General features: G+C 43.0%; 1 protein-coding gene across 10 annotated transcripts in view; it reads left to right on the plus strand.

Annotated features, from left to right (window-relative positions):
- The window catches only part of AKAP13 (A-kinase anchoring protein 13), a 229029-nt gene that overhangs the window by 135968 nt on the left and 73494 nt on the right, over window positions 1–19567 (plus strand). For 2 of the 10 annotated variants that reach the window (XM_052807316.1, XM_052807317.1), the window contains exon 1: window positions 16646–17442. The exons of the other annotated variants lie outside the window; for them this stretch is intronic. In XM_052807316.1, coding sequence (XP_052663276.1) covers window positions 17362–17442 — 81 coding nt within the window. In that variant the 5' untranslated portion in view covers window positions 16646–17361. Of the gene's footprint in view, window positions 1–16645; window positions 17443–19567 lie in introns of those variants that run through there. 10 annotated transcript variants of the gene reach the window in all.

Genomic DNA, 19567 nt, shown 5'->3' on the forward strand with positions numbered 1-19567 from the left:
TCACCCCCCTGTAGTGGCTGGTCCTTAGGAGGAGAGCCTGGTGCCAGTGCTGGTTGGTGGTCAAGTCAAATAGTAGAGAGATGCTTCATGGCTCAAAACTGCTGAACCTTGTCGGTGACCCAAGGCAAGGGGTCGTTATAGTTTTCCAGGTTCCAATTTATTTTCTTAGGAAATAACTTCTTAAATGAACCACTCACTCTGAGGACCTGCCAAAATTCAGGTTGTCTGTGCGCACTGAAGTCCATTTCCTCCATCTGCATGTGTGTACATATGTATGTACTATGGGATGGTGATTGCAAATCTGTGTTTTTCAAAGGACCTGCAGAAGAGCATGGGAAGCTTCCCAACAGCATGGGCAGTTTCAGAGCAAGTAGTTGAAGTGTTAGAAACAAATCAGTGGGGTCTGACGGTGGAAAGTGCAGCCTTAACAACAGGCTGTGTCCTAGCCCTGCCTCTTTAAAATCACTTGTGTAACTCTCTCTTTGTAAATGTTGTCCTGTAACTAGTGTAAACATGGAAAAACCCAGCCAAAAAGGAGCCTGCCCTAAGCCTCACATTAGTGCCAAAGGGTGGCACACACATACCCATCGGGTCAAGGCTTTGGGCTAGTCTGTGAGGCCCTTTCTCACACCCACCAGCATCCTGTGTCTGCCCCGGATGCTCAGAGCAGAGGCTAGAGAGATCTAGGAGGAAATTGTGTCAGACAGTCAACCTCTGAGTAAATTCATTGCTTTGTGGAATAGATTGCCCGGGGTTTCGCCGTCTGTTCTGTGCATTGCTGCGTAAGCCATTGAGTCCGCGGTACATGCTGCAGGGAGTTAGAATAAAAGCAGGCAGAAAGAAAAGAAAGAAATTCAAACCAGGCTGGGATTCTTGTTTGGCCATTACTATTACTCATGCTTTGAAATCTGTAGCAGGAAGACGTTTATACAACTATTGTGGCAGGTTTTTTTGGTCCTATGCTTAATTTCTCTGGGTGCTGCAGTTCCGATGCCTTTTTCTCCTGAACGCTGCTAATCCTCAGCTCGAGACAGTCGTTTCCAAGCTCAGTCACAGGATTCACGGATATTAGCGAGAAAGCAGGAACGCGGACGCCGAGCCAAATCCCCGACTCAGCGCAAAGATGCTGCTCCCAGGTTTGGCTCAGTGCGAGCCTGCAGCAGGACGGGGCGGATGAAGGTGCCTGCGCAGCCCCCACGGCTCGCTGTGGCCACAGGGCTTGTGCTAGCCCTTGCTGATCTCTAGAGATGGTGAGTTACTTCTCCTCCCCTACGCCTTCCCCTTCAGCCACTATAGGCAATGTTTTTTAGAGGCAAAGATTTCTGTGCGTAGCCCTGATAGTCTGTTTTTTCATCATTTCCTAATTTCCTTTAATAAAACATTTTGGTCTGCCACCCTCCCAGTACCAGCTGCAAAGGAAGTTTATCCCTCAGCTTTTTCACAGTCATTGTTAAAATCATCATGAGCTACCTGCAATTTTATTTACCATCTGCAAATACTGTTGCCTTGAAGGCAGACCTGTGTATATATTCTTGCCGTAGTCTTGAGATGGATGCAGACTAAAGACAACTGTTTAATAATTACAAATCTTCTGCGATGCTTGCTTTTGGCTTGCTTCGGACAAAAGGATTCAGTCATACAAATTATTTAACATCAGTGTATTAAAGTAGCTTTCTGAGGCCCTTTTTAGGATCAGGACCCCATGATTTCACAAGTTTGTACAACACAGAGCTAAAGGATTTCCAGTATAAAAAAATCCCGGTTTTGGAGTTCCCTTCCAGTGGTTAGATACATTCATTTTTTTAATACAGTCATGAAAGTATGGATCCATAAAATAATGGATGTATAAGACTGTTACTGTAGCAAAGGAATGCTGGCATTGAATATTGTACCTTGAGAAGGAAAATACTGTGCTGGTTTTGAATGGTTCACTCCTGTATCATATGGATTCTTTTATTTGTGTTTGAAATCTCTTAAAGTTTTGTGGTGTAACTGTTGCATGGTAGACATGGTTACTGCACGCTGAATTCCTGATCTAAATATAGAGGAAATTAAGATGATAACGTGGGAGACCATATGTGGACTTTTCGATGGAGACTGCGTTATTATGATAAATGGGTACTTTGGTGTATCACATCACTGGGTTTTTATCCTTCTGCAGGAACCTATCTAGCTCCATTCTGATATTTTGGAAGGCAAAGTTGGCACCCTACAACATAAAGAAGCCAGCATTTATGTTTTTCTGTAGGCTTATGATTTTTGCAGTTCATTGATAGTTACACCACCTTAGAGGAAAACGTCATTAATACAAGAAATAGGTTTTTAATTATATTAACAGATATTTGTTCTGATGGTTTGTGAGGAGTCATGGACTGGTGCTTCAGTTCTCTTGCCATCCTACACTAACTGCTATTGTACGTGGCAGGTTTTTTTAAGTGTAGTTTTTCAGGATTTGGGAAAGCTTTTTGGTACAGTTTGTGCCAAATCCAGAAAGTCTCCTGAAAGGTGAACCACAGTGAGAAGTGACACGTGGAGGGAGAAAGCCCCTGGGTACCACTGGGTCATGGCTTCCACAGTGACAGCCACTGGCAGGCACTGTGGTTCCTCCTTTGCTGTGTCAGCACAGGTGTTTGGGAGATCTTGCTGTGAATGGACCAGGTTCAAAAGTGAGATGAGACCTGGGCAAAGCTTTTGTTCTGGGTTCAAAGCAGTGTCTGCCATTTGGGGAGCTTTGGACTATAACCGTATGCATGGGGAACAGCTTTCTTGCCACTTTTTACTCTGATGGAAGAGCCATAAATGAGATGCAGCATTTAGAAGGTGAGGTTAAACAAGTTGAGACTGTAGGAAGAACAGTGAAAACTTTGAAGGGTGAAAATAGTTAATTCTTTGAGTAAGTTACTGTAGGAAGGGGTGAGCTCTCCGTTGCTTCCAGTGTTTCCATCAGGACTGGATGTCCTAGGAGTGATACGCTGCAGCTCTACATAAGCTTCCAGACCGGTGTTAGAAATGCTGCGGGGTTACATTGCCTGGCCTGTGTTATACTGGAGATTTGTGTGGACTTGGTGTTTGCATGATACCTCCTGTCTTCCAGATCCGCATTAGAAGGTGAAACCTAGCAGTGCAATCTGAGAGCCCTCAGATAGGGACAACTCTCTGAGAGATGAGCAGGACTCTTGGCTGCTGATGAAGAACAACAGGCTCTAGCAGTATCCAGGCATGGCATTTCTGACTTAATCTTCCAGCAAAGGATGAATAGAATGGTTTGAGTAAGAAGAAAAAGGTAAAGGACAGGAGAGACTTGTACGTAGGGCTAGAATGCAGGTTAGAAAGAATACTTAAGTATTTCCTTTCATGCAGTGTGAATTGTTATGAAAACGTATTTGTTGTTTTACCCAGTACTGTTAAAACTCTTTCTGTGGAAACAGGGAATCAAAATGATCAAAATGCATTTAGCCTCGCGGTAGTTGCACAGATTCCCCTTTCTCAGTCTCGTCTCCCCCCTTTTTAGGTAGTCTGTTTTCCCTTATTACACCATTTTCATGAAAAGGTGGAAATCTCAGATTTTTTTCGTCCAGCATCTCTGCTGTTACTGCTCAGTCATGTACACATCCTGGTGTGGCCCAAAGCAACTCAACTGTGTTGCAGAATGCTTCTGGGATCAAACTGCTGTTAAAACATCGGATGAGATAAAAGCCTGGATGATAACTAAGTGTTTGCCTTTCCATGCAGCATCCTTGCTCACACTGAGCAGATTGATTGCTCTCTGGCTCTGTCAGGGACATCTTTCCTTGCTGCCTGGTCTGCACTGTGCAGAGCAGTAGTATGGGGCAGTTCGGTGGTGATGGAGAGGGCTTTAAACTTGGGACTGTGAAACAAGAATAGATGGTTTGTGTTGCACTGGATAATTAAAATATCTTTGTCTATACAGAAGGACTGAGTGATTTGGTATCCAGGCATATGATATCTAAAATAAAAGCACTTGACTGGTATGGAAGGGAGTGGGTTTGGCTGAGCAGAGGCAGCTGCAAGTCAGAATTAAAAGCCCCAGGGATAGAGCAGTGCATTGGTGTTGTGTTTGGCCGTGGTCAACCATAGCCGTCCTTATGTCACAATAGCAAATTCATCAAAACTTTCAAGGAGAGGAAACTTCTGAATTTTGGTAGAAGACTTGTATTAGTCATTGGTCACACCAAAGAAGAGGTGATGTCTCCAAATGCAGATCCTGTAAAAAGCATGGACAGTAGTGACTTTTTTTGTTGGGACCCCAGAGCAGGTACGCATAAGGGATAAGAAAAGAGTTTCTTCTCACTGCCACTTACCTCCTTCCATTGCCAGTTTGTTGTTTTTACTCCTGTGGTCTGTGTTGTTGGACTTCTGCTTTGGAATAACCCCAGCATGGAGGCTGTAACAAGAATGTGACAGAGTTTTGCAATGGTTTAATAAAATATACTCGATCAGCTGTATAGGAATTAGCAGATGGGAGCAAATTCTAAACTAGGCTTTCTTTCGCACTTGGTCTCTCGCAGCTAACAAGATTCTTCTCCTTCCACCTTCTCTTTCTGCTTCAGTGATGCATTAAATTTATGCCTAAATAAGCATGTATTTGATGTAGCTAACTTTCTGATTTTCTCTTGAGCAGTGGTGAAGTTAGCTGGTCCCTCCCTTCTTGCTTACTGTGTTTATCATCTTTGTGCCAGCAATGTACTCAGTGAAAATGAAGGCGGTAGCTGTGCCCAGGAGACTAATCCAAAAGATAGAGCCAATATTTCTGGGTTATCTCATTTGCTTTCTCTTCTGTTTGTGTACGTTGAATCAGAGGAATTGTTGCTAGCCTGTGTTTAACCTGAGTTGCACTGCGCTCCTTTCAGATCTGCAGAAGGATGGATGGTTGGCTTATGATTTTCTCAGCCTCGTTACGTATTACTTCCCCCTAAAGACTTTGCCTTGATATATGTACCCTGATACCATTACAGCCATGATAATAGTAGTTTCACCTTATTTATGCACTTAGTTATTTGGGGGCATATTCTTACCTGTGGGAAGTACAGTACCTTTATCAAATACCACATGCCTCCCTGTCCTGAAGCATTTCCATCTTCTCTACTGCAAATGCTAATACTGTGTTTGCAAGTACTGTGGCGCTGGGTCTGCCTATCTTTTACCAGCTGGCTGTGTTCTCCCTTCTTATATGTTGTCCTTCCAGCTGGTGAGATAAGAGGTAGGAACACGAAGCCTCACCCTTGCTAACTCATTAGTCTGAGCCCTGGTACTGAGTCTGCTTAGCATCAAGTGACTTGTTTTTCTTCTGTCTGAGACTGTACTTACCTCCATAAATCACAAGAAGATCATAATCCTGACTTACTTGACACTGAACTTTTGCTTGGTTTCTTAACACAGCTGGACACATTAAATGCCTAGAAGTGGTTGGGAGGGATATTATTTCCAAAATACACATTTTCAGGGGCTGGAGGTGCAGTTCTCTGAAACATTGGTTTCAGTCTGAGATTCTGTACTTGGGAATATAGAAATCTCTTCTGCCCCTCCAAAATATTACACTGTAGATCGTGTTGATTCTTACCAACAGCATGGACAGAGGTGGGCTGTTCAAGTCTGCTGAGATTAAAGAAGTGTTTGTTGGTGTTTTGTTCCACTATTATTTTTATTTTTAACTCACTGACCATAACAAGGTGAGGAAATGCATACTTGCCCGCTTGCCCAGGAGGAGGGGGACAAGTCTTAGCTTCAAATGCCTGCATGTAAGGGATAAAAAAAGAGCAGTAATGTACCTTTTTGAACCTCTTAAAAGGGAAGGAGGGTTGCTTCCACCATTTCCAAATATTCCCACCTGCAGATGCCCGAAGGGGGAGGTACTGACTGTAAAGACTGGGGTCCTGCAGTGTTAGAAGGGGAAGGGGGAAGAGAGAGTTCTTTGCTCTCTGCTGCATGGGCTGAAATGGGTTTTAGGGCATTTTGCAAATTCTGGTTTTAATTGCGTTTTGAGGAGATGTGGAGAGAAACCTCTAAAGGCTTTTTTGTTTATAGCTGGATATTTGGGGGACAGCATTTTATTTTGCTTGTCAAGACTCGTTTATTACTTGTTTTCTGTCTTTGAGGAAGCTGAGGTTTACTTTGTATGTTGTAAACGATGCAAAAGGCACCCAGAAGAGTAGATGGATCTTCTGCCCGTGTTATAAATCTAAGTATATAGACTAAATAAATAACTTCTTTCTGGGCTTAAAATCCTTACAGTGCACCAGACAACAAAAATTTGCGTCTTGGAGTAGCTCCTAGAATTCTTCAATGCTGAAATATCTCCTCCGCTTGTGAACCTGGGGCTCTCCCTCTTTTAGATAAGTGTTTTCTCTTTAAACTGACTTTTCTTGCGACCATCCTTTTGGGCAAGGGTTGGCACAATTCAGTCAATACCGATGGTGACAGTAGGAATGCATGGCAGGGAATTAAGTTTTGAAGGTAAGACTAAACAAGTTCTCTCTGTTAAAAAGAGCAAGGCGGGGGGGGAAATCTGTGCTCGGAGTATTGGCTTTCTCTGGCTTTCAGCAGTTTGAACATACACCGAAAAAATGATTTTTAGAGCACTTTAAAAGCTTTATAAGTTGTTTTCTTCTCTTACAAGAAAACAGAATTTATATAGAAGCCTATTGTTTCAAGTAGCAGATGAATTAAATGTTGAAAAATAGGACATTTTGGTTGAATTTTTTTTTTTTTTTTTTTTAAGGTAAGCATTAGTCTCCCAGGAAAAGTACATTCTGGTTTTATGCATGTCTCATTGTGAGCAATGTGTGTACCCTATCTGGTAAGTAGTGCTGTCTGGAAGCATCGAATACCTTTTGGCAGATGGGGTCTTAAAATATATTGTGTGTTATCTTTTACGGAGGATGTCGGCAGATGTCTGGATCCCAGCAATGAAATAGCAGGAGGGGAGGCAAGACAAGCCTGGGGTTTATTGTGGAGGGCTGTTGGAAGTGGAAAGGGGAGCCAGGGAGACGGGTAGCAGCGTGTGCTGTGGGCAAGGGTTTTAGCTCCCTTGTGTGGGGCAGAAAGCAGCTACAGTAGGGGATATTTTAAGCCAGTATGTAGGTGAATAAGTGAGATAATATAGGTGCCCATTTGGGAGCTATATTTCCTTTATTTCTTGTCTGAGGCTGGTGAGCAAGACCAGACTTTGGGGACATTCAGACTATTTTTTCCCCAAACTCCCAGGGCAGGGGAGGGAATGGGGCACTGACTGCAGCCGCTAAAGAGAGACCAAAGTCAGGAGAGAAGCCCAGCTAATATTTTCTCCCAGTCTTGCCGATTGACCTAGCCAAAAAAAGCATAAAATAACAACAGCTGTTGAAAAAAGTCTAAATTGTGTGCCTGTACCAACAGACGTTTCCATAAGCCATTGATTTTTAGGTTGTCCCAGCTTAAATACAGTATGGGGGGGTGAAAAGGGTCAAAAGGGTAAAATATATCTAGGAGAGATTTCTCTACTTAGGAGAACTTTATAAGCTGTCAGTGAAGCTGTAAACAAAGTTGCACCAGAATATATAGTGGCTTTTAGTTTAAATTGTGTCTTTTTGCTTGTTACTAGCTGCTTGGGTTAACAAAGAAAATATTTTTCTTTCAATAGCTTTCAGATCTTTTGCTGGGTATTTTTTCTTATGCGTCTGCATTAAATAAGCCCATTTAACAAAACCTGATCCTCTTGTAAACATGGAATAATGACAGTATCCCACATATGGGTTTCATTAATTTTTGCATGTTTTGAAGTTGCCTTTTTTTCTCCGAAAGGCTGACTTCAGAAACAGCAGAGATTAATGCTACATAATAGCCAAAATGACTAGCTGAGCAGTCAGCAATTCTAGCTTGGGATAGAAGGGGTTTCTAGTTAAAATTATTTAACCATTGCATAGCGAAAAGGATATTTTTTTTCTGTATAGAACGATGCTGCATAATCTGTACTCCTCCCAGTTGCTGTTACTGGTTTGCTTTGATTGAACTGGCATCAGTTCTGCTGATTATCTGCAAGCTTTCTTGCTTCTGAGTCTTGTAAATGTTTTGGATTTTAGCCTCGAGAAAGAGAGCTCCAGAACATTTCCCCCCTTTTTCCGAAGAAAACAAAACCAACCCTTTCCTTGTAGTCACTGGTGAGAAATTTCAGATGCTCCATTTTCCTTACCTACAACGCAGTGACTTTTGCAGCTCTTGGGATAGCCTGAATCGGTGGGATAACTCAGGGAAATTGCAAGGCTCCCAGATATAATAAATGCTGGTTTTTGACATTTTTGGCTACAGTTATCATTGTCCTTTGGTTTAAGTTTGTATATTTATCTATTGATTAAAGCTGTTAAATGTATGGAAGTGCAGCAGCTATGGCAGGTGGGGAATGAGAGAGGAGAGAACAAAACCCCTGTAACTAAAGTTTTCCTAAAACACCTGTATCAACCTGAAATTCTTAGCATTTGCAGGGACATTCCCTGCCTTTAACTGAGTGGAGAGAAATAGGAGCAGGCTTTGCATCCATTATTCCAGTTAGAAATTATCCTTGCAACAACAAATGTTACTGTAAAGGGATCTTTGAAAAGCTAGTAGAGGAGATGTAGCATATGTTAGTTTATAACCTTAGAAATAAATATTTTATTATTTTTCTGGAGCAGTGTCAACAGTTGAGGAAATTCCTCACTAATGACGATGCTTCCACATATCTGGCTGTTAATTATACATATGTTTTATGTCTTGAAATTCCATTAGGAATATTTTCTAAAGTTGGGCTAAAGAGGGGAACATATTTAGCATGTATTGGTATAAGCAGTCCTTAATGATGGCTTTGTGGGCTCAATGAATCCTTATCCTTGCATATACATCTTTAGACCAGAGGGATAAAAGTGGGGTAAAAACAGGTTTCTTCCGCAGGGTCCACATTCCTTCCTGGGCTCTTGAGCTGTAAAGACATGTTTGTTTAATATTCTTTGCAGAGGACTACCAGGGAAACGGATAAAACAGTGAGCAAATGAATACTCATGTGGTCCTAAAGCAGACCTCCCAGGCAGGAGCTGGAATCCAAATGCCTCCTCTCAAAGTTTGCATTGGATTTTATTTCAAGTTTCCAAATGCATGTAGAGAGGGCATGAAAATATTGGTTGGATGCGACTGTAGGTAGGAGGGTGAGCTGGAGTGTCTGTTATTGCTGGGGAGAGGGGCCCTTGGCTGCACTCAGAGCATCTCAGTTACCGGTCGGATCTGAGATCCTCTTCCCCACAAAGCAAACAGAAGAATTGGAAGGGCAAAACAAATACCACAATGTCTTCAATCCCCTGCTTTCATTAGCAGCCAAGTAAAAAATTGACGTGGAAATATGATGGGTGCCTTTGTACGGTGCTCTGTTTTCCCACCTTCCCCTCCCAGATTTTCAAGTTACAAGATGAAAGAAGAGATAACGTTTTCCCTTTTGACAGAGTGCCTGGCCAGGACAATACACTGGGTTGTGTGGGCTTCCCAAGGGCTGAGTCCTAGGGACTTCAATTAAAAGGGGAAAGAAAAAAAAAAGGAGGGAAGCTGAATCATTTTCTGGCATGATTTATTCATTTGAATGACCCTTCTCTGTTTTTCAGTTAGATTACGGTGCCTTAAACTGGAGGCATAAAAGAATGGTAAAAGTTGAATAATTTCCTCAGTTCAAGATGTGTCATTTTTATATTGTCTATTAATTTTACTCACTGATACCATACGTCATTTTTGTTGGGCTTTATCCGCCAATTCATCCATGTAATCTGCTATCCCGTCTCTGTTTTTAGCTAAATACATAAGTTCTTTAGATAGAAGTATACACCAGGTGTATCACAGCACCAATCTCATGTTATGGCGAGGCATCCTGCAGCAGCTCAGATGATGTCCGTCTGCTCCGGTGCCGTGCCTACAGCAACAGGTATCATGCTGTTATTTCGGAATACAGCGTGATGTTTCCTGCTCTCTGCAAATGTGAGGCAATCTGTTTTCCTGCACAAAAACTCATCCTAATTTTTAACCTCATACCTTGAACTGTAAGGCTTTACTCTTTCTGGCATTTGTTATTATGGGATAATGGAACATATGTTTTTATTTGTGTAAATCAATGCTTTCTTACATCTGATATCTATCCCAGTGATGTCAGAATATGCTTTTTTTATTATGCATGGTATAAAAATGAAAAATTCCTTCGAGTTTTGCATTTGTGAACTTTATAGATAATGAAACATCCCCTTTTTCTTGCATTTGAGACAAATGCAATGATCTCCTACTTAACTCCTCTGTAGGACAAGTTACCAGACATTGCTTGTTTGGGTATTGTGAATTCAGCAGGCCTTCAAATATTTGGTGGATAGCCCGTGCAAACCAATTTGTATAATGTTTATGATGGTTCGAAAACTCCTACAAATACAATTCACTATTTTAAATACTTTTATTTATGTCATTATCTTTCCAGATCCCAGAAATTGTAATCCTGCCTTTAGAGTGGGAAGCTTAAATCACCATAATTAGCAAAGATTATTGCTCATTGTGTGCATGTAAAATTTGCACATTCATTACCAGCAACTGAAAAACATGAAGAGAAATTTAAGCTAGAGCTAACGTGACCAGCTTTAGTGCTGAATGAAGTCAAAGAAGTGAACATTGTTTTTGATGACCCCCTTTGGCAGCAGCTTCAGACTGGGCTGAGCCAGCTGTGAAACCAAAGCAGTATCTCCCATCCAGATGTCTTGGTTGAAAATTGTGTTATTCTTTATGAAAGACCCTGTTATTTTTGTGTTTTACCCAATCTGTAAATCATTAGGCCCCGTGTCCTGGTGGGAAGCGCCTGAGCACGGGAGCAGCCGGCATCCTGGAGGATGCAGGGAATGTCCAGCACAGGTTGCTTCTGGGAGACTGATTTGCTTCTGCAGTTCATAGCTCAGGTGCATTTTGACAGCCTGTTTTGGAGACTGTTCCCACTTCATCCACTCGTGTTTTTTCCTTCCCTGTTTTCGGGATGCTGGAATTCACAGGGTGAAACAACATGTCCAGTATTTGACAGTGAGAAATATTTCTCTCAACTCTTATAACATGCTAAATAAATATCTGTGACATGGTCCAAGATCCCACAGCACTTCAGCCAGCCAGACATCTCAATGTGCGGTTATTTTTGGTAAAGGCAGAACTAGATCTTGCAAACCGATGTAAAGTCAGCTGAGGGGTTGCTAATCTCTTGCGTGGGATGTGTTTCTCCTGTAGTCATTTGGGAGCAGTAAGATGGGCAGTTGACTTCCTCTGGAAGGATGTTCAGGCATGCTCCGTGGCAGACCAAAGCTTCAGCATTTTTCCGAAGGTTATTTGGACAATAGAAATTCCTGACAAATGTACACCAAGTCTCTAAGAAATATTAGAAAAGGGAAGGTCAGGAAATGGCTGAAGGTCTCTCAAGGTGTTTTTGTATTTTCTCAAAACACGTGCTCCATGTATCTGTATGTCTGACAGTTTTCCAAGCCCTTCTTATTCCTCCTTTGTGGTTCTTCAGCTGTTTGTTAGACAGTTATGTCTTTGAGCTCAAACACAGGCTGTGGCTCAATGGTTGTTTGTTTGGATATAAAATTCAGCTTGCTTGTGTTGTCCCAAAGCACGGTATTGCTCTGTGAGGAAATGTGTCTCTCCAGACCTTTGCATGAAGATCTGAATGGTTTAAATAGGGAAGTTTTAGGAGAGTTGGGGCTGTCCAGGCTGGAGAATAAAAGTTGTGTTGGTACTGTGAATGATTTGCCCCAAGGATTAAGTCGAGCTGGTGAACATCGAGGTGTTTTAGGACCAGGACTGTGAAGGTTTGTTGCCTGCATCACTAACCTTCCCCCTTACAGCAGCACAGCACTTGCCATGGATGGGATCCCTGTGACGTGATCACAGAGGACTGTCCATGTCCCTCTCTGTGAATCCTCTTCTTCCTGTGCCCTACCTCATAGGGAAATCCAAAATCACGACCAGCCTTTTGGGGCCACCCCACAAAGAGGACGCTGCTTGGTGGGATGCTAGTGGGTTGTGCCATGGCTGGCAGGATGTGGCCCTGGACCAAAGTGTCACCGCAGGGATGCAGATGGACAGGCAGGGTGGGAGCGGGTCAGTCACAAAACTCCTCTCAGTCTTGCAGTGCTCCTGCAAAAATGAGAAATGCATTATCTAACATCCATGACTCTTTACCAAGGTCTGCAGCATGAATGCTTGCTAGTGTTCAGCAACTGCCTGGTCATCTTCAATATCCACATTCGAGCATCTGTCTTGGTCTTCTCTCACGCGGGTGCAGACCTGCCTCCCAGCAGACATGATGGATGTGCGCTCCCTTCCAGATTGGACGCGCTCCTCTTACAGGCTTTGCAGTATTAGAGTGCAGATTTCCTTTGCCTTATTTAGTTTTAGAAAAAAAGGGGGTTGTTTTGTCTATCATTGCAAGTGCCAGAAACATAAAATTTTTAAAACTCTTTCCAAAAAGCTGATTTCTTTTAAGAAAAGAGCAATTGAAATTGTAATTCTTCTCTCTTACTGATGAATTTATTATCTCCTGTGTTTAATGCCCAAAAGTGGGTTTTGACTTGCTTAAAGCAGGGAGAATTTTTTCCTTTCATGTACTGCTCCATTAGTTCCTATCAGAGCTGCAGTTAAAAAAGTTAATAAGCCTGAGTATTTCTGCAGATTGCATCATTTTCTGTGTTTCATAACAATATGGCAAAAGTAATTTGAAACAGATAACAATAGTGCAGTCTGTTTCAGAATAACCATGATTTCCTTCTCATTAAGAGGCCTGTTAGCGGGTAGAGGAGGCGGAGTTTTATCTGGATGAGTTACGGATCATATGGTGTGATCGAGTGCTTTTAGTCGTTCCCCCCCCCCCGTCCCCCCCGCCTTTTCCTTCCCTTGAAATCCGCAGTGCTGGACTTTGGTTTGGATATGAAACGGATTGGATAGTTTCAAACTCCTGTCTGCACAAAGTGGCTCAGCTCTTCCAGATGTTTTCAATAAGGAGCCCAGAACTGTCACATCAGCAGCCGGTGGCCCAGGCTGCTGCTCGCATCTCCTCTCCATTTTGAGCAACTTGCTGAAAAAAAAGAGAATTATTTACTCATTGGAGTAGGTTTTTTAAATTTAATCTTTATCCTCTGTCTGGTGCATTGTGTTTCTAAGCATAAATACTGTATACTGTGTAAACATGCATATGGCATTCAAGGGACTGCCTTAAATAGATGGACAAAGGAGACTGGAAGCCTTTGTTCTGCTTTGTCCGGGCTGAGTCTGTCTTCTGTGTCTGCTCGCCCCGTGCCTGTGTGTATATAAGGCTGTGTGCAAGGCAAGGTTTCTAGCCTGAAACAATGCAGCAAAAGCCCCACCTAATGTGGGAAGAGAGTGATGGTCTCCCAAGGGGGAATGTGTCTGGCACATTATCTTCTATTTGTTTATTTTACGTTTCTCCCCCCCTTCAACAGTAAAGTCTGGAAATGAAGATGAGATGGACTTTGGGTGTCTGTAGTCGTCACTGGCCTCCTGATCTTGGCTGTGAGTCAGGAACATAACCACAGAAAAACTCTTGGAATAAATTCAGGATTTGAAAGCTTAAATTTGAAAAGAAAAAGGGAAGGGAGGGAGGGGTATATTTTTTGTTGGTTTGTTTGTTTGTGTTGATTATTTCCCTCTGTGGCTGAAGGTGTAGAGGACTCCAAAGGGATCAGTTGGCAACCTTTGCTAGGTCAAGACACATAATTATGGAGGAAGGCAGGTCATCATCTTGATTTGCAGGTAGGGCGTGGACATGAGTCCTGGGACACGTCCTGTGCCCGGAGTCACCCTGCCTGGTGCTGCTCTGGCAGCTTCCCTGGCCAGCTCTCGTCACCTGCCTGCACCTTCCACCTGAACTTTCTGTTCCCTCCTACCCTGTGAAGGCACACATTGGGTTCCTTGTAGGTTTTGGCCATACCAAGATGCTTGTGCATAGCTCAGAAAAATTGGCCTCCTCTTTTTAACTTCCTGCTATGAAGATTGCACATCTCCCAGTGTGTCTCCTACCTCCTTTGGCTAGAGATGTTTCTCATTTCTCCTTACCTGTAGGAAGAGTGAGATAATGTGAGCCACAAAAGACTGGGTGTCAATGCAGCTACAAGTCGGACCTACCTTGCATTTCCAGGGAAGATGCTCTGTCACAGTTAGTAGCGATGCTCACGTGGCAGTGTCCTCTGCAAGGTGGGCATTGCTTAAGCCATGCAGCTGAACATCTCTTTCTGGTTGCCAGAGGGGCTCTGCCATTGAAAGGTGAAGTGCTGTAAGTGGAGTGCCTGGACAGAGCTGTGCAGTTGTTGTTTGGGTAAATCTTGGCCTTATATACCAGCAGCTGTAATTAAATTGATTAGAAAACAAAATTAAATACTGTATCAGTTAAAAAAGTACAGGTACTCCATAATGAAACATTAGAGCATCATTAAGGCACAGCGACTGCTGCAAATTCGTTTACCTGAACTAAATTCACACACTTTGTTTATACGTTCCTGTCTTGTAAATTTAGATTTGAGGAAATCCCTGCCTTTTATGGTAGTGTTTGAAGGGCTGGAATGCTGTCACAGCCATTTCTGATTCCTCATCTCGACAGGCACATGATTTCTGGGATTCATTACTTGTGGAGAAAACTGGTGGCTCCAGAAAGTCCCCAAAGTACTACCACATTTCGCGTGTGTCCTAATACTGAAAGCAGAAGCTCCACTCGTTGTTAAGGAGAACAGAGTCATTGGCTGAGATCTCGAGTCGGGGATTGTAGCTGTAAGAGAGCCTCGTAGAGGAGATCCTCCTCAGTTCAGCTGGTGGTGTGGTGGAGATGAAGCTTTGGGTTGTGAGGGAGAGACTGGACCCTAAGGAAAGTGGGGGGAGATACCTCGCGTTGACTAGGTAAGAGCATACCTGTGTCACTTACGGGGAGGAGGTCATCCGCTGCGAGTTCCCAGCCCACTCCGGCGCATGAGGAAATGTTCATGGCGTGATGCCCAAAGGTGGACCTTCAAGTGGTGGCTGGCCACTGTGCCACCAAGCTGTGCTGTAGTCTTAGGAAAAGACGCCCTTCTCAGCTTGCTTACTCAGCCTGCTAAATCTAAAGGGTAATTATGCTTTTGTATCATCTGACTCTACGGATTGGGGGTGTCATATCCAGGAGAGCCCAAAACAGTACTTCGTGTTTCTGTAAACTCCATTCTTCAGTGTTTTACCAAATAGGTGCAGAGGGGAGTCAGTTCCTGTTTTACTCACAGGCAGGCTGATGGTGTGATGTTTTTGGATGGTCAGAAGGCTGGGTAGCACTGGAAAGAGAGGAGCTGGAGCGCCCACTCGTAGCAGTTGGGTTTAGACCTCCTTTAGAAGACTCCTCTTGCATTCCAATGCCAAAACCTCACTTTTTATCCGTTTCAGCAGGCTGCAGGGTTTGAGTCACCTTTGCCAGAGCTTGAGCTGGTGGTTACAAAATGCCTCATACAACCAGGCGACCGGGGCCACCCTACGAGGCTGGATGAAAAGACCTACAAACCCTTAACTCTGGGAGCAAATCCCAGCAGCAGGAGGTGGGCCAGTTCACCCGGTGCCGCGGAGGATGGCTTTTGGAGATCTGCAATGAAACGCTGGGTTGATAAGCGCCGTTTCCGGTGTCTGCTTCCTGCTTTGCAACACGGGATTAACAATTCCTGCGTTTCCAGCTTTTCTGTGCAGAAAAGCAGCAAGTTCTGCTCGCTACAAGCACCCAGCCACAGAACCTCCCCCTTGCCCTTTTCTTCTCTCTTTTTTTCTTTTTTTTTTCTTTTTTTTAACCACCCCCATTCCTTTTTGAATCGGTGAATGAGAGAATGTCTAAAGCCGGGGAAGTATGGAAAGATTTCATCCCTCGAGAGGTCAGGGTGGGGTGGAAAGCGGAGGGGGCTGCAAGGGGGCAGTTTGAAAACAGGAAACCATGTGGCAGTGTGCATGCAGGGCCCAGCTGATGTGAATGAGCTATTGAGAGGGGAGAGACACTCTGACTGGCCCAGCATTAGAAAGACTAAAAAACTTTAGCTTTGTTTTTTTTTTTTTTTTAAGAAAAAAACGCTCTGCCTTTCAGGCTAGAATAAAAGAGGGAAAATTGTATTTTCTAGACAGCAAGTTGCTGAGATCTTTTGCTCTGTGTTGCAAACAAACAAACAAAAAAAAGTAAATGGCTGATTTCCTTTTTTTGTGTGTGTGTGTGTGTGTGTGTGTGTGCACTGATTAAATCATAAGTTTCCATTCCTGTTTTGGGGAAGCGTTAAGCCTGAAATTGTCTTTCATTCTTTTTGCCTGGGGGAGAGGGAAGAGTCTTTTTACCTCTCTGAAAACATGTCCCTTTGCTTCTCAGTCTCTTTTTGGACCGAGCAAACACACCAAGTGCCTGCAGCTGGAGGTGGAAGAGGCTGGCAAAGAAAAGCTGCTGCTTTTTCTCCCCCCCCCCCCGCCCCTCCTCCTTTTTTTTTTTTTTTTTTTTTTTCCCCTCTCTCTGAAGAGATGAATCATGCTCCCACAACTGCAAAGAAATTTTGAAAGCTGGGAGAGCACTGGTGCAGGGCTAAAAATGCAAGTAGTGACGTCCCAGCCCAAATCAGGAGGGAGTGGCTTTATTTCATTATTTTCTTTCCTTTTGCCCTGTGCTGTCATTAGAAATTTTAACTTAACGCAAAACCAAGCCCTTCTGTCTGGTGAACAGTGGACCAACTCAAAAGGAGAAAAGTACCTTTTTTTTATTGTTTCTTTCAGTGCATGAGGGCATGAAAGAAAAAACCCGTTGGTGACAGTATTTACGTTGGATACGGTGATCGTCTTTTTTTCTTTTTCTTTTTTTCCTGAATTAGATCCATCGTGGCTGAGTCTACCTTCTGCCTTTCCTCTCGGAGCGTCAGGGTTCCTGCAGCATACATCTGGCTTTTGTTCTCTTCGGGCAGGATTTTCATTCTGGTGCTTTTTGGATATCAAAGTTGTCTGGAAAACATTTTTTTTATTATTATTATTACTATAACAGGAAGGCTGATACCATTCTTAGCAGTTGCAAAAACCCAATCCTATATGTATAAAGCTCTCTTCAAATATCTTTTGTTTACTATAAGATCCTACATTGCCTGTATAAGCAAATCTGTTCTGAGAAGACTTTATCAGACGGTCGCAGCTCTGGGATTTTCTTTTTCCTGTTAAGAGGCTCGGACAGGCTGGTGTGCTGAGACACAGGGACTCCTCTGAGCACGTATGTGAGAGGTCTGGAGCGCACCTGGCCACGGTCAGCCTGGGGTTCATGGTGGGCTCTGCTCCTCCGCTCCCAGCTTTTTGGACAAAATGTACGAACGCCACAAGAGGCGATACAGCTTGTGTGACATTTCCAAGGTGGACAGGACTGTAGATGTTGTGTTGTTAAAGGTATGATGTTTGGGTACACTTATTTACGGGTTCCTTTCCCCATCTCCAACGGGTTGATCTGTTCCCTGCTGTACCTGTGTCCCCAGCTGGATGGTGCAGAGAGGGGGAACAGGTGGAAGAGCTCTTGCCCTTCAGCATGGAGATGGCTTTGGGTGCGATCAAACCATTTCATGCCAAATATTATTATCCCCGCAATCAGATAATCTCTTGTGGCATGCAATCAGATACTCTTTCGGAGAGCTCGCTCTGGCCATCTTCCCTGTCCTCTGCCATTAAATGGTCCCCTCCTGTTTTGAAACGTTCAGCACTTGCAGGTGGGTTTTCGGTGTAAGGTGCCGTTCAGCAAAGGGTTTTCATTTCCAGTGGTCGCTTTGGGGGTTGAAATGCACATGTCCCCTGAAAGATGTATTCTGCCAAAAAAGGCATGGTGGATTCTCCTTTGCCTCTGTTTTTTGTTTGTGTTTGAAGGGTGTTGCTCACGGTCTTATTGTTTGGATGTGAGTTTTGTCTGAAGATGGGTTGGAGCAAGAGCCAGGAGTGGCTCTTGGCTAATTGTCCCAGTGTGTTCCTCCTCTAATCTAAAATTAGCAAGTGCTCCACCAAATGGCACAATGGCAGTCTGGGAATGTCCTGTCTCCGTAACAGCTCTTTGGAGCTTCAGCAGTTTCCTGGCAAAGTGGATGGAAATAGGAAAGCAGCCAGAGGGACTGCAAAACACTGCCCAACTTAGAGATCTGAACTCCCGGAAGAGCATTTCCTTTCCGTCTCCCTTTTTCTCTCTTTTCTTTTCTTAGCTGAGGCAGTGGGTTTCTGCATGATCGTATGGCTTCCTTTTTTATGATTTTTGCTTCATGTCCATGTTTCCAAGTCGAGATGAGAATGTATAAAAAATTTATTTTCACATGATTCTTGTTCTACTTTATCTGCACTAATATAGACCTAGCACTTGTTAACTTGCTTTGTTTAGGAATGAAAGTATTTTCCTTTAATGCAATGTATCCTTTGGTTTTTGGTGACACAAATAACCATAACTTGTTTTCTCTACCAACTCAATTTTGTTGAGTATTTTTTAACTCTTCTGTTAATGTTGCTGGTTGAGGATTGAATCATATGGTATTCAATCTCTAGACATCTTTTAAGTCATTAAAAAATGTAGACATATTGTGTACACACTACTTGTGTGAAATGACTGCTTAATAATATTTGGGAGAAGACCTGGTACCCCTGACAACTTCGGTTGCTAATATAAAAAACCCAATCTTTTTCTTTATAAAGAGTATCTGAATGCATGGGTTGAAATGTAATTCACTATAATTATCTGACTTCAATATTTCTGATGTCATCAGTTCCTTAAATTAGTTTTTGTTCAGCAAAGCTTAGATTTTATAACAAAATGTGGCTCTTGTTAGTTCCCACTAGTATTTTCCTAATTGAGTTTCAAAACTGTGGGTTATACTGTCTGTTCCTGCAAATGACTCAGTGTCCATATATGTGTGCATGTGTGCACGCATTGCTGCTCCAAACATAGGCTGTACAGGCTGCAGATGTTTAAAACAGGAGGGTGCTAGTGACAGCTATAGTTACAATCAACTTTAGCTTGATTTTTAGTCATTCTTCATGTTTTAGCTGGTTTCTGTAACATAACCGGTAGATGAAATTAAATTTTGATGATCTAGGGATCCAAGCCAGCATCAGAGTGCGTCAGTGGCAGATCATCTCTTGACGTTAATGGGAGTTGGATCAGACCCCTTAAAGAGGGAGCTGGGGGCTGGGGGTTTTTGTTGGGTTTGTTTTTAATTAAAATACTTAAATAAAACTGTACCTTATCTAGGTCATCATATTTCGGTGAGTTAAGAGGACAGGGTTTCTTAAGTGTCAAGTGTTGAAAAGCAAGTGAATATCCTTACAACAAAAGCAAACTCAAATTGGATCCATTAAGAGTGTTTGATGTGAATGAAATTTTAACAAGGTATCTGCAAAGCACCGAACAGCTTTCAGTTTGGCCTACAGATTGACTCAGACAAGCTGTCTTTTCTTTGAGTGGTAGATGAATATGTTCTTTGCTTCATTTTAAGACGAGGGACTCGGTAATCACAACACAGGAAAGAAAAACAGCAGATGGAGA

The sequence above is a fragment of the Harpia harpyja genome, chromosome 14 (genome assembly GCF_026419915.1).
Source record: "Harpia harpyja isolate bHarHar1 chromosome 14, bHarHar1 primary haplotype, whole genome shotgun sequence".
NCBI classification, from domain to species: domain Eukaryota; kingdom Metazoa; phylum Chordata; class Aves; order Accipitriformes; family Accipitridae; genus Harpia; species Harpia harpyja.